This window comes from Abramis brama (assembly GCF_963993115.1).
Source record: "Abramis brama genome assembly, chromosome: 1".
NCBI lineage: Eukaryota > Metazoa > Chordata > Actinopteri > Cypriniformes > Leuciscidae > Abramis > Abramis brama.
Window position 1 is genome coordinate 23180856 of NC_139963.1, and position 14470 is coordinate 23195325.

Genomic DNA, 14470 nt, shown 5'->3' on the forward strand with positions numbered 1-14470 from the left:
TGTTCAAAATATTGCTGATTTTATACTCACCAATGGCAGACAGGGGTAAAACATACATACAAATGTAAATGAGACAAGTTTCCAGTAGTGTCCAAATTTATCCATGGTAATGCGTTCTCTGAAATTCAAACATCATCTCCTCAATTGTGAGCCAAGCTATATGAAAATTGCAGGACCTGCCAGTTTCATCAGAGACATAGACAAACAAGATCTTACTACCCTCTTAAAAATAAAGGTTACAAAATGAGGTTTTCGCAACAATTTCATAGAAGATCCATTTTAGGTTTATATCACTCCATTATCAATTTTATCACTCACATGACATCACAGCAATAGTCAAGTAAATCTGAGAAGCCGTTTCACACGGATATATGTCACAATAAGGAAGAAAACACTATTGCAATTTCTGTTTCAAAGTACTCTTTAAAATAACATTTTGGGTAAAGAACATTAGAATAATCTCAATAACCTTTTTCCACTATAAAGATCCTTTTGTGCAATAGAAAGGTTATATGGATGTAAAAGGTTCTTCATTGAAACCTTTATTTTTAGAGTGTAGAAAAGAGTGCCAAAATCACTAGCCGAAAAGTTTGAGAGCATAATTATGAACTATAAACTGTTTACTGGTTCTCATCCATGTTAACATGCTAATACCATCATGCATCTGTCTCAGGGGTTTGGCTTGTGAACACTTAAGCTTTCCTGTCCTTGTTTGGATGATGATGATGGGATGGGACCAACCCTCTTGATGCAGTCGAGGAGCATTGAGGAGGGTATAAATCTTCTCAAAGTACATTCTCGTTCCTGTTTCCCATCTCACACCCTCCTGCTCTTCATCTTGGTGGAAGAATGGCTCCTAAAAAAGCTGAACCGAAGAAGGAGGCAGCAAAGCCAGCACCCCCTCCTGAACCAGAGAGACCCAAGGAGCCTCAGTTTGACCCAAAAAGCATCAAGGTACGTACACTTATGGCTACGTCTGTATTGCAGTTTTACTAACAGCTCAGTGTTAGAACATCATGAGAAACATTGGAAAAACCTGAAGTAACTTCTTCCCAAAAATCACAAGGAGGTAGACCTGAAAGACAATTAAGGACACAGAGCTTATTTCTTTCTTTCACACACACAAAAAATAACATTTAGGTGACAGTTTTGATCTTGTGTTAGGGACTAAAACATTCCCACCTTGATGTCTTATTGAGTTAAAAACATTCAGATATTGATTGGTCTAACTTTGTTATATACATGATGTGCCCTAAACAATATCATGGCTAAAATCAATGAATAAGGTTAAAATGTTTCACACAAACGTCTAAGCTAAGTGCCTATGTGAAGACGTTATTCAAACTGATCAGAGACCACATATGCAACTTTAACTAACCTGATGGTCAGAGATGGGGTCTGACTCTGGAGAGTGGAAGCTTGTCTGAGGTCAGTATGAAAGAGCCTTCATGTGGTCATACAGCCTTCCACACTGGTGTCTCCCATATTACAGCGTAGCATTCCTGTTCTCTTGTCTCTCTGTCCGGTGGATAAAACGGATAAGGTTTCACTGTAATTCCCTCCGGGAACGTTTGTTATTCTTAGTCTACATGAGTGGGGGAACAGCTGACAGCTGAATGGCCCCAGAAAGCTTTGTTTGAGAATTACAAACATCTGCATTTCCATTGTGATTGGCCATTGTTAACTGCATTTATAATTCTGTTTGGGAAAAAAAAAATCCACTTTACCATTATTAATCACAATGCTAATCAATCAACTTCTTTATAAAAGTTCCCTAAAATCCTTTTTTTACCCTCCCTAGGTGGAGTTTACAGCTGACCAGATTGAAGGTAAATATTTGCTAAATGAAATATACCTATGAAATATGAAATTGATTTTTCATATCTCTTCCTCATATACAATACAATTATCGTAATATCCACACAGAATTTAAAGAGGCCTTCATGCTATTCGACAGAACACCGACTGGTGAAATGAAGATCACTTACGCCCAGTGTGGTGATGTCATGAGGGCGTTGGGTCAGAATCCCACAAATGCTGAGGTCATCAAAGTACTTGGCAAACCCAAACCTGAGGGTGAGAGAAATAAACTGTGCTTTGACCGTATAGGCTAAACATTGCACAATTAAAATGAATCATTTTTTCAATGTTGTTTGCAATACCCATTTTCTCTAGAAATGAACACCAAACTGATAGACTTCGAGACTTTCCTGCCTATGTTCCAACACGTGTCCAAGTCCAAAGATCAGGGCACGTTTGAGGACTTTGTTGAGGGCCTGCGAGTCTTTGACAAGGAAGGAAATGGCACTGTAATGGGTGCTGAACTTCGCCATGTACTTGCAACGTTGGGTAAATACAAAACATCGCTACAAAAAAAAGCTCCATTACTAACAAACCCAATGAATGCTTTGTTAGGAAGAGATTTATTGGAACATAAGCATCTTATTAAAATCTGTGTTTGACATACATATTTACCTTGAGATTAACACCAGAAACAAGCACCCACAGAGTGTCACATGTCTTGACTGCAGGTGAGAAGATGACAGAATCAGAGGTAGAACTGCTAATGGCAGGACAGGAAGATGCAAATGGCTGTATCAACTATGAAGGTATGATCATTTTTTTACATTTGAAAAGCTGCAAATTACTTATCTTACTATACTATACAGTATACTATACTCCCATTCAAAAAAATTTTTTTTAAATACTTTCATTCAGCAAGGATGTATTGATCAAAAGTGACAAAATACATTTAAATAAAAAACAGTTATTTTAAATTGTAATAATATTTCACAATATAGCCATTTAATGAGTTTTACTGATCAAATAAAAGCAGCCTTGATGAACAAGAGACTTTTTTTCACACACAAAAAAAAAATCTTACCCATATTTGTCTATGATCTTTGCTTTCCAGTGGGTAGATGATAATCTTGTCTTTTCATCCTTTTCTCCCACAGCATTTGTTAAACATATCATGGCTGGGTAAACAAATAAGGTCAGTGGTGGTTATGAATTTTAAATTCAATTATATGTGCTCATCCACATTTACTTTTGCAAAAGGAAATGAGAAATAATCTGATTGTCTTCTCACATTTCCCCCCGTAGGTACTAATGTGACTGTCCTTTGCAGTTCTCAACAGTCCTTCAGCCCAGCTCTCCTCTCTCTAATGCTCTTAACTAGTTTTCCTGTATGAGATTTTGTCTTTGATTTTTTTGTGTATGTGTTGCAGGCCAAACGAGAGCAAACCCTTTCCTAGGTTGCCATTTTACAACCAATGCATTTATTTCCAAATTTGTTGGTTACTGAAACTACTTGTAACATTAGGCTACAGATCTTTTCACATGAAATTATGTCATTGATTTTTGTGTCAGTGCTCACACTCACAAAGTCTAAAACTCACTAGCAGGTGGTATAAAAAATAAACAAACATCAAAATTAAAATTGACATCACCCCAACCGTTGAAACTTCACCTTCTTTTCAAGACAGCTGCAGAGAACTCTGAATGTGTAGATTTCCTTTTAAAAAGGAACACAGCAACAGCTGGAAAGAGAAAAGACTCTGAAACAGACTCTCACCAGCATCAATGCGAATTAAAGATTTACAAAGCCAGGATAAACGACAAGAGGAAATTCACATTACATGTGTAAACATTTTAATGGTTTCTGGGAAAGCACATTTCTTAGATCCTGTTGATTTGATTCTTGTTTCTTGATTTTTGGTAAAGCCATTTGGTAAATGCTTTAAATGTGGCATCATTGATGTGATATGGATGAATTAAACCAAATTATACCATGGTCTATCCGCACACGTGCCAAGGGCACTAGACCAGAGTGGGGCCCAGACAAGCTGCGGAGCACCTGGGGGGCCTTTAGATAGGACCGTACAGGGTTATAATCCATCCCTGGTCTGAATACTCGATTCTGATTGGCTGGAAGGTGTGCATTGAAACTATTTAATGCACAGGTAGTTCCAAATCAGTTTATTCCCCATTCTGTATTCATTTGCTGCTTTCATTTAAAGCTGCAGTCCCTAGTTTTTCCTCTTTGTCGCCATCTCTGTTCAAAATCTGCAATTGCAGTTATTCGCGGAATTATCGACTTTACGTGGGTTGTGCCTCGGCACGGCACAGCGCGGATGAATCCAATGTTTTGAGGAGAATGTGCGGCTGTCAATCACCGCGCTGGTCTGGAAACTGTCGTTCAGAATCACAGATTCTACTTTTTGGAAGTATGACCAACATAAGAATTTTTACCGGAAAATGTCATCTGAACAAGTAGCCTAAGTAACATCCACTTTTGTTCTGACCTACTAAAGGGAAAAAAGCATTGCAGTAAATCTCAGTCAGTTAGATTTTTTTAAAGACATTTTTTTTTATTCAGCAAGGATGTTTTGATTAAAAGTGACAGGAAAGACTTTTACATTGTTACCAAAAATTCCATTTCAAATAAATGCTGTTCTATTCAAGAATTTTTGATTACTTACGATCCTTATCACGGTTTCCACAAAAATATTAAGCAGCTCAACATTTTTCAGTTTTCAGCATTGATAATAATCAATGTTTCTTGGGAATACATAAATGTTTTAAATCAGAATATTAGAATGATTTCTGAAGGATCATGTGATACTGAAGATTGGAGGCTATTGATGCGGAAAATTCAGCTTTGCTATCATTGCTAGCAAGCTTCATGGGAATACTTGTATTACTTTGTATTTGATTCTACCAGAATGATCTTACTGGTTTTCAGCAGACACTCACCCAGCTTACAGGGAATGTTATTAAAATTTGGGCTAACATTTTGGAAAAGGTTCTCTGAAAGCTATGAACAAATATCCGTTTAAAACCAGAGAGTGTGTCCAAGGTGTGATACGAGACACATGAAAGTAGTGCCATTATAAAGAAATAACATCTGACCACTGGATGCCTCGATTGATCAGTTCAGATAGTCTCTTCAAGAGTGGCTAGGTGAATATAATGAAGAACAGTTTGTCTGTCTGTACACACACTTGGTTATGTTACAGACACAGATTAGCGATGGACATGTGTGGGTCCACAGCTGACAAGTGTTAACTTACAGACCAGAACAGCTCTCCATTCAAAGGCTATTGTATTTTCCCTGTGTGTCCTTGTGGCTCATGGCAACGGAGATGCCATCATTTGTCTCCCTTATTGTTGGGCTGTGGGACGCAAGCATCTCCTTTGATTTTTCAACACAATGATGCATAAATAACATATTAGCTTCAGCTGTGTCCCGATTGAGAAACACTGAGGCAGAGCAGGTCATTGTGTCACTGACACATGGAGAGGGAAGACACACAAAACACAATCTAAGCAGCAGTAAGAAGGGATTCTTCTCTGTATCTCTGAAGATTTTCATGCCAAATATACCTACAGCTGCTGCCAGAAATAAACTGCTAATTCCTGTTTGTTTCCAGGATACCTTTAAATTCACATTTGGAATAACAATGTTTAATTCATTTGGTCTGACTGGGGCCCTCTACACTAACATAGTCATAGTGTAGGGCCTATTATTCTCATAAAACAGATTTGCAACAACACCAAAAACAAGAGCATGACATCAAGCACCCCCTTTCTGTACCTAATTGGTGAAGCTAAAAGGTCCAATCTTTATATTGCAGTATTTATTATAAATGATTTATCCATGCACTCCATTTTTTTTAAATGCATGTGCCCTCATAATCTTTAATTAAAATAACTTCCCCTCCCACTTGCAGCAACATCTCATCTCTTCTCTGATGATGCGAGGGCGGGACAACCTGCCACTCACATGGCATCACAGCAATAGCCAACCACAACCATCCAATCAATTCTCGATACACAAAGTCAAAGTCCCGCACTACATTTTTTCTTGTTTGTGAAGCCGTTTCATTCGGATACACATCACAATATGGAAGAAAAAACTATCGCAACTTCCGTTTCATGACGACTTTAACCCTAAAATAATTAGGTTAAGCTCTACCCCTTTAGATCATGGACAAGGTCAAGCTCCACCCATTTAACATTTTTGATTAAGTAATTACTTCACGACCACTAAAAAAAGTATGTTCCATATAGTATGAATGTGATGTAATCTGGACGTACAACATCGCCATGCTGTCATTATCATGTGAGCGTCAGTTATGTTGCTTCACCTTCATTCATAAATCCCCTCTCGTATTTAATAAATAAATAAATAAATCCCCTCCCATGGCCTAATATTATAGTAAGGTGTCCAAGTGTCCAATCTACCTCCTACCTCTCGTCACTTACTGTTTTTTGCCTACTGTAGTAGGGAAGTATGCAATTTTGGATGCAGCCAAAAACTACTGACAACTGAACTAGTGTTATCTTACTTACTATTATCTTGTTCTTGTTTTGTTATAGTGGAGACATGGCTAGTTGTCACATTTCTATTCGGCTATACGGTATAGACACAACTTAAAACAGAACACACAAAACAAAACAACTGACAGTTTCCTAACATAGCCTATTGACCTGGAAAAAGATCACACACTGATCTAATAGTGGGGCATCACAACTTTTTTTTTTTTAGCTAATTTTTAACAGTAATGATGAATTATGAACACGAAATGATTATGTAACAACAAAAATGTTGTAACAAAAGTTGTAATTAATAAATTACATAAAATCTCAACATTTAAGACAGATGTGAGCTATAGGCTACTATTACAAAAATATGATGATATTAAAATACTTTATTTTATTACAGTTTTAATTTAAGAGGGGTTTGGACTACAGTAAGTAAAACTAGCAAATGCATAGTTAGATACAATAACAAAATATGCATTTTATTTCTCATTGGACCAATGTGCATTAATTAATATCGAATCAAGTAATGTTATTAAAGTCAGATTTTTACTGAATTACAAAAATCAATTACAACCCTTTCTGAGAAAGTTCACGCAAGCAGTCACATTGACAGGGCTGAGACGCCATCTAATGGCCAGAAGTGTTTGTGACAGCCATACTTTATCTTTTGTAGGAAAGAACCATCATTTGAAACGTTAATGATTGATGCATCAAAGCATATTGAAATAAAGAGAGGTTTAAAAATCCAACACAGGAAGACAATACAACAAACATTATCAGGCCATTAGGGCTGTCTCTCTCACAGACACACCTCGAAATGTAAGAAAAATGCTTACTCATTCTCAAGTGGGCTGGTTGCTGAGCAACTCCCACCCAAGCCCGACCTCAACCAAGAGCTCTATTGGCTTTCAGGCGAGCATCTCACACATCTGAAGAACACAAGGACACTGACAGCATCAACAGCATTGCTCTTTTTCATATTCTAAAAAAATCTATGTTGTTTTTGCAAGTAAGAGATCAAGATTACTTGCTTAGCAATAGGAAGGAGGAGAATTTACAATACATTTGATATAGCAATTTCTGTCTTTTGGGGGAAAACACCAGCAGGTTGTGCAGCGGTTAAACAGAGGATCTCTTAAAGACACAAGGACTGTTTATGTGAAGGTGTCCAGGTGAAGGACTTGGCTTGGTATGTAACTCTGGAGAATATGGCGGAATTTGGGGGAGCAGATGGTGCAGTGTGTGTGTGTGTGTGTGTGTGTGTGTATCATGCATGTTTGTTTAAGAACAGACTGTGAAAATATATGGGACTTGTTCATATAAAACATATTGTTTATAAACAGAAATGGTGCTGAATTAATATTACGATTGTGCTGCATTATGCAGTGAATAAGCCAGAATCTGAAAGTGCTGGCAGAGTCAAACAGACCCAAAATGTTTAATGGAGAACACAGTTAAAAATAACCGAATAACTAATGTTTTATACAAATTCCAGGACAAAAAAATAAAATGGTTATTATTTTTTTGTCTATAGTCACAAACATTATACACTAATGTGCAAAAGTCTTAGGCACGTTAGTATTTTCACAAATAAAAAATGTATATATAAAATATACAAATATTTTTTTCTGTAGTGTGTCAGTAGAAAATATCAATAATCCAGTGAGATTTTTGTATGCGCAAGGAGTCTGACAACAGCTGGTGTGATGTGATCTGATCTCACCGTCATCGAGTCCGTCTGGGATTACATCAAGAAACAGAAAAAAACTAAGACAGACTAAATCCAGAAGAACTGTGGCAATGTCTTCAAGACGCTTGAAGAATCCTTCCTGGAAAGCAACAGTACTGTGAAAGGTTTTAGGCACTTGTGTAAAATGCTGTAAAGTGAGGATGCTTTTAAAAATAATGTCATAAATATATTTTATATATTCAATCAAATCAATATTTGGTGTGACCACCCTTTGCGTTTAAAACAGCTTTTGTCCTCGGTACACTTGCTCATAGTTTTTCAGCTTTGCAGGTAAGTTTCTTCAAGCATCTTGGAGACGTTTCTGCAGTTCTTCTGGATTTAGTCTGTCTCCGTTTTTTTCTGTTTTTTCATGTAATAACTGATTGACTCTGTGATGGTGAGATCAGATCTCCATGTGAAGGACATCGGCTGTTGTCAGACTCCTTGTGCATACAAACATTTCACTGGATTATTACAATTAAAGGAAAAAATGAATGTTTTGAAATGTAAACTGACATTTCCTATTGAAACACTACAACAAAAGCCATAAATAACTGGCTTAAAACCATACAAAAATACTAGTGTGCTTAAGACTTTTGCACAGTACTGTATATAACTTGATTTACTAGGTTTAGCAAAGGTGCTTGCAACCTGTAAGCTATCTTATATCCTTTAGGGAACTATGGAAAGAAAGCATCTGCCAAGAACATAAACAGACAAATATTGATCACTCAGCATATTTTTTCAAATATGAGCTTTGGAATGGCCTCGTCTGGCCTTTATGACCACATTTAAGTGTAATCACATCAGCAAACTTTAACTTAACTAAAAAGTTTTGGACAAAATCTTAATCATGATAGTAAACTGAGGTCTGGGAACTTCGGGAGCTGTTAAGGGAGCATTTCCCCACCCCCAAAAAGCATTTTTTTTTTCTCTCCTTCATGCATATATAAAGGTCATTATATATTTAAATATATCGAAGCATTTACAGCATTTAAGGCATCAAAAAGTTTGAAGTTGTTTTTGTCATCAATGATTTGAAAACCCTTGCTTTTACAGTAAGAAAGCCTCTGACCATAAATAGAATGATATTTCTGTTCTAATATCGATTCGAATGCAGACATTGTCAAATAAGATACAATAAAATACACAGCGTGTATTTATCATTTATCATTTGTGTGTAAATATCATAGAAATGTCAGCTTCGAGTTCTGGTTTATCCTGACTGACATCATTCTCGCTCTTGCTCTCTAGCGCCATCCTCCCTTTGCAGGACGCGGAAGGATTTGTCAGGGTTTGCTCACTGGCTGACTGCTGCAGTTGGACAGACAATAACTCAGTGTGCCACAGAGGTAAGTCAACCCGGTTTACAAACTCAAAGACTTGTATTTAATAGCGATTCATTATTAATCAAGTAATGAAGATTCATAAGCCTTACCACAGTTTTTATCGCTGCAACCAGTGTATTGGTCTTAGGATGTTAGTAAATCCGACTGTTGGGTGTGTGACAGACATTATGGGCCCGCTTTTCTTCATAGACTGATTTTTAAAAAGAAACACTATACATGTAATTTCACTGAGATTGCATCGATAAGGAGGTGCACATAAATCTGATTGCTTTCTTTATTCATTTGCATCTACAGGTAGCAACTTATTTTCATGGATGCACAATATGGACAATAATAATTTATTTTAATTGAAAGAATATTACATTCCACTTTATTTGTCTTTTTTTTAATGACGTGCGTCGCATCGTAGAAATCTCGATGCATTGTGTCGATTCACGCATGCAATGCTTCACGTGCACGCGGTTTGCCGGTGTGGAAAAACCTAGAAGTATGAGACATTGATGGAACATAATGTGGCTCACACCGGTGTGTTAAGTCAGTCTGGATGAAAGGTGCCAGGGTTTTCTCGAGATCTTTTGTGGCCATAACCATTGACAAATCGATAATCGGGGTTTTGCAGCTTTTGCGGCCGGACCTGATCCGCCTGAAAGCGATAAACGCACTCGACGTGTCTCGCTGATCCTCCGGTGTAAAGGGATTTTCGCAGTTTGCTCCATGTTGAAAATGGTGCTGATGTTGCATGTGTAGGCTATGGTTTGTCATGGTTTCCATAGAATCTGAAAGAATCCCTTATCTGTCAATTTAAACTGATTTTAAAGCGCATCTTAATGAAAAAAAACCCCTTTTCTTTACGGGAACACCGCTTATTAGATTCTGACCTTACATCTGTAGCCTAACACCACATGGGGCTTTTGTCTGGGCGACTCTGCAAATACAAGTCTTTAATAACAATAATAATAATAATAAAACATTTTATAGTGTGACATTACACAAAAATACTTTTTCTAGGCTAATGGAAAACCTGGACCGCAACATTTAATACATTTTCTCTGTTCTATTTTGTTTGACTTCAGTTCACAATGAATGAATTATTAAACATAAAAAAACAACAAAAAAAAGTAAAAAATTTTTCCTCCATTTTTATAATTTGTATGAGGATGGATGATGATTTTCAAGGCAGCGGACACACCTTGCTCCCCCGCCCTCCCCGTCTCTCTCTCTTTCTGTCTCTGGCTCGCGCTCTCTCTTTCTCTCTCTGGCTCGTGCTCTCTCTCTCTATCACATCACGGTCGTTGCTCTGCCACACTCTCATCATCCGCGCCCATCGTAAGTACTCTCTTTTTGAAAATAACATTATAATTTTGAAAAGCTTTACTGTAGTGTTTGGAACGTAACGGTCGAAATTCACGCCTGCATCTTCCTCAGCACTTCCTCCCCCACGCCCATCTCTCTGCTGAACACGCCGTGTCTGTCTTTAGCCCAACGACACTGTCGCTTTCATTTTTATATCCTAATATTTAAAGATTACGAAATGAAATCTGCGGCTGGTATTTCACCATGGCTTTATAGCGGAGTTGGTATTTTGTCGGCGAATGTATACCTGTCTGTGCATTATGCATTGCATATCATAACATGTGACAAATGTAGATTAGCTAAACCTTATTAGACATGTTTTTTTTTTTTTTTTTTTTTTGGAAAAAAAAAATCTTGGAAGAATATCTTGGGGTTGTTCTAGTTTCAGTTGGACAAACTGAACAAAAAGGAACAGCAAGGGATGAGCAAAAATAATTTTTGGAAGGAGAATATTTACCTCTAAAAGAAAGGTCCTCCTGACCAGTTTTGAACAAATGTAGAAAACCCAATATTCCAGTAAATCTGACAAACATTCTTTCAAATTCTAGGTCAACTCAACTCTTTTGTAGTTAATACTCCTCAGGTCCTAGATTTAGGATGTCACTTGCAGTCTGCGGTCTGTAGAATAAAAGCAAAAAAGTACATTTTTAAAAGTCTAGATGGAGGGGGTTGCTTTTGCACACAAAAATACAGATGCAAAATTTGCCATTGAAGACCACAAATACAAACATCATCGTCATATTATTTTGACGGCAGCTATTGAGACAGAGAGATGGAACATTTGGTAAATCTGATTCAGTTTACAGACCATGCACTGAAGTGTGTGTTTCTCCTGCCGGACAACCGCCTGTTACTCGCTTCAGTTTTAAACTGTTGATCTTTTTATCATTTTAGAACAGAGGAGGAGGAACTCAGTTCAAACTATATTTCTCTTTTAATTAAAATTTATGCAACTTGTGGCCCTCTAGAGGTTAAAAAACAAAACGGCATGCATTTTGCAGAAGAACATTGTTTTGGTTGTGCTTCGGCATCTGTGTGACTGCGGATCAATATGGTTATCCTCCTGCTCAGAAAACATTCACTACTGCTCTTAAGAGATATAACCAGTTTATATGGAAAGGATCTCAAGCTGACTAGCTGAAGACGTTACTGTAGATTTACCTATTAGTAGACATGGTGCTTCCTTGAAAATAAATTCCAGCACAGCTACACAACCATGAAATGACTCTCACAGTAGATAATGCTTTACATATGGCAATTTATCTGTTCAATAAAATACCCTACTCACCTGTTGAGTAATAAAAACGCATCTCCATGTCGCTTTTCAAACATTTAAAATCCCTCAGTTATCGCCATCTCCAAAATGCCGTTGTTGCTAGCAGACTCTCCTCTTTTCAGCTTTTTTTTTTAGCTGTTTGAGTTTGAGCTGTAGCTGCTCCATGTCAACCTTTTTTGCTCGTTGTGACAACTAACCTATGCCACTCCTACATGCGTCAAAGTAGCCGGAGCAACTTTTCTCTATTTACAGATATGACCAGACGTAAGAGGAGGAGTGACGCAAGTATGCGATTTCGAGCAAAAAGCATCCCGCTCTGTCTAAAATATAAACTCTTATAACGGGCTTACCATTGTGAATCAGGGTAAGACAAAAACACGTTTTGGATACGTTTGGATTGATGGTATATTGACTTTAATTTTGAAGAAAAAAAAAGTTACATAGTGCACCTTTAAGATAAGATAAAAATGTCACTATATGAAGATATATGAAGGTTGCATCTTTCTGAATATTGCTTCTTATAATGACTGCATCATAATTTACCTTAGTTCATTCATTAAAAGTCAGAATAAGTAATTTAATCAATATTGTCAATCAATTTTGACCTCTAAAAACATGAACTAAATTAGAGTATGTAGTGATAGACTACGTTTCATAGTATACTTTGTTAGAGGGTCTCCACAAGGGGGATGTGAGCATTAGGGACCACTTTGATTTGATTATAAGAGCCATTATTGCCCAATCAGATCTCAGGAACTTCCAGGGATAAATTACGCATCTGGAGTTACCGGAGCTGCTCATTGTTGACTACAACATATGACAATCCAGATTCAACATGTTTTTGCTGCTTGAAGACAGTGAGACAGTGTCTCTCTGGTCTGGTAGGCCAGATCCCATGCAGTTTGCACTGCAGTCCTGAACTCTCTGATGCACCATGGCAACAGATGACTAACTTCCTGTGTGCAGCGACTAGAGATCACAAAAAACTGTCTTGCACACACACACACACACACACAGATTTCATAGACTTAATACATCTTGTATTCTCTATATTGAAGCCAGTTGAATAGTTAGAATGTCTGTGCCTCACAGCTATCTGCATCCGCACACATTTTGTTGCTGGATGTATATCATCAGATTGACATTTTCCTCTTCATGCCAGCATCTGTACGACACATGTTCACGTAAATGCCAACCGTCCTTTCTGGGGACTGAATATTTTCTTATGCTAAGTGGATCATGCTGTTATCGGCAGCAATTTCGTCTGGCAGCATGACCATTATTTCAATTCGGCCAGAGTTGGCACACACAAACACACACTGACTGCTCTGCCAGTCGGTTAATTTAATGTCCAGATTCAGTTCAGTGAGGTGTGATCTGAACTCTTGAGGAGAGTCTGGGCTGCGGGTCCAGAAACCACATGGCAGATGGGAAGGTTACGTGTTTCGGTTAGATCAAGGACATCTCTGCTGTTTGAGCGGGTGTGATCACCACAGCTCTGTTTATGCAGAAATGAGGTTTAATGCATTCTTGTAGTGATGCATGTTATTTACATTCTCTTTGAGAATTAATTTATTAGTTCTAATAATATCGTTCTGTGCACTTTTGTTTTGGTAAGATTAAATAGAATCTGCTAAATCTTGTATGATGCTTCTCTTAAAGGGATAGTTCACACAAACATTTTAATTCCCATAATCTACTCACCCTCATGTCGTTTCAAACCTTTATTACTTTCTACCTTCTGTGGAACTCGAAATGTAAATCTTTGAAGACTATATTGGCTACTTTGTTACACAAAGTGAGTTAGGGATCAAGATCCAGAATCACCAAAAAAGCATCATGAACTATATTCCAGATCTTCAAGACATAAACTGCACTCTGCACTGTAAAAATAATATTTTTTGTTGTTGTTGTAAATAAAACAAAGATTGTTGGATTATGTATATAATACATAATTTCAGTCTTCTTTAAAATTTCATTTCATTTCATACTTACCGTTTCTTATAGTAATTATTTGTGACAAGCAAAATCTGAGTGAAAACTGTTTCAAAGTCATTTCTACACCATTTTTTACTGAGTATCTAAGGAACATACCAACTTTTAATTATTAATTAGTCATTATTCATTGTGCCATAGCCTTGGTGTGTTTTTTAGACAGCGATATACAATTTGTGAACAAATCATTGTTTTAAATTCAGTGAATCAATTGATTTGTTCAAGAATCGGACAGATCTAGTTCTCACTAACTCAATCATCCATTCCCACTGGATATCAGTTCACTGGAGAGAAAATGAATGGTGAATAACCATTTTTCTCACATAAAGCTATCATTTGACTTAAGAAGACATGGAATATAGTTCAAGAGTTGTGTCGACCACTTTTTTGATATGTTTATGGTGCTTTTTTGTAATTCTGTAGCTCAACAGTCCCCAT

At 37.2% G+C, this 14470-nt stretch overlaps 2 protein-coding genes across 10 annotated transcripts in view; both read left to right on the forward strand.

The window, feature by feature from the left end:
* The first annotated feature begins 703 nt into the window (after positions 1-703).
* On the forward strand, positions 704-4464 carry myl4 (myosin, light chain 4, alkali; atrial, embryonic). The gene is made up of 7 exons (XM_084135165.1): positions 704-954; positions 1802-1829; positions 1927-2076; positions 2176-2349; positions 2532-2609; positions 2958-2995; positions 3106-4464. The coding sequence occupies exons 1-6, from the start codon at positions 850-852 to the stop codon at positions 2984-2986; spliced, it is 564 nt and encodes a 187-aa protein (XP_083991291.1). The 5' UTR covers positions 704-849; the 3' UTR covers positions 2987-2995; positions 3106-4464.
* Positions 4465-7240: 2776 nt separating this feature from the next.
* The window catches only part of maptb (microtubule-associated protein tau b), a 39405-nt gene continuing 32175 nt past the window's right edge, over positions 7241-14470 (forward strand). For 5 of the 9 annotated variants that reach the window (XM_084087661.1, XM_084087656.1, XM_084087660.1 and 2 more), the window contains exon 1: positions 10607-10734. The gene's annotated coding sequence lies outside the window, so the exon portion shown is untranslated. Of the gene's footprint in view, positions 7520-9313; positions 9412-10606; positions 10735-14470 lie in introns of those variants that run through there. The other 4 variants (XM_084087662.1, XM_084087657.1, XM_084087659.1 and 1 more) reach the window with 3 other exon arrangements.

Excerpts from the sequence above, each read along its gene's own strand:
- myl4 (XM_084135165.1), top strand. The coding sequence starts at position 850 with ATGGCTCCTAAAAAAGCTGAACCGAAGAAGGAGGCAGCAAAGCCAGCA. Across the intron at positions 1,830-1,926 it reads TACAGCTGACCAGATTGAAG|AATTTAAAGAGGCCTTCATG; the intron begins GTAAATATTTGC and ends ATATCCACACAG. Across the intron at positions 2,350-2,531 it reads CCATGTACTTGCAACGTTGG|GTGAGAAGATGACAGAATCA; the intron begins GTAAATACAAAA and ends TCTTGACTGCAG.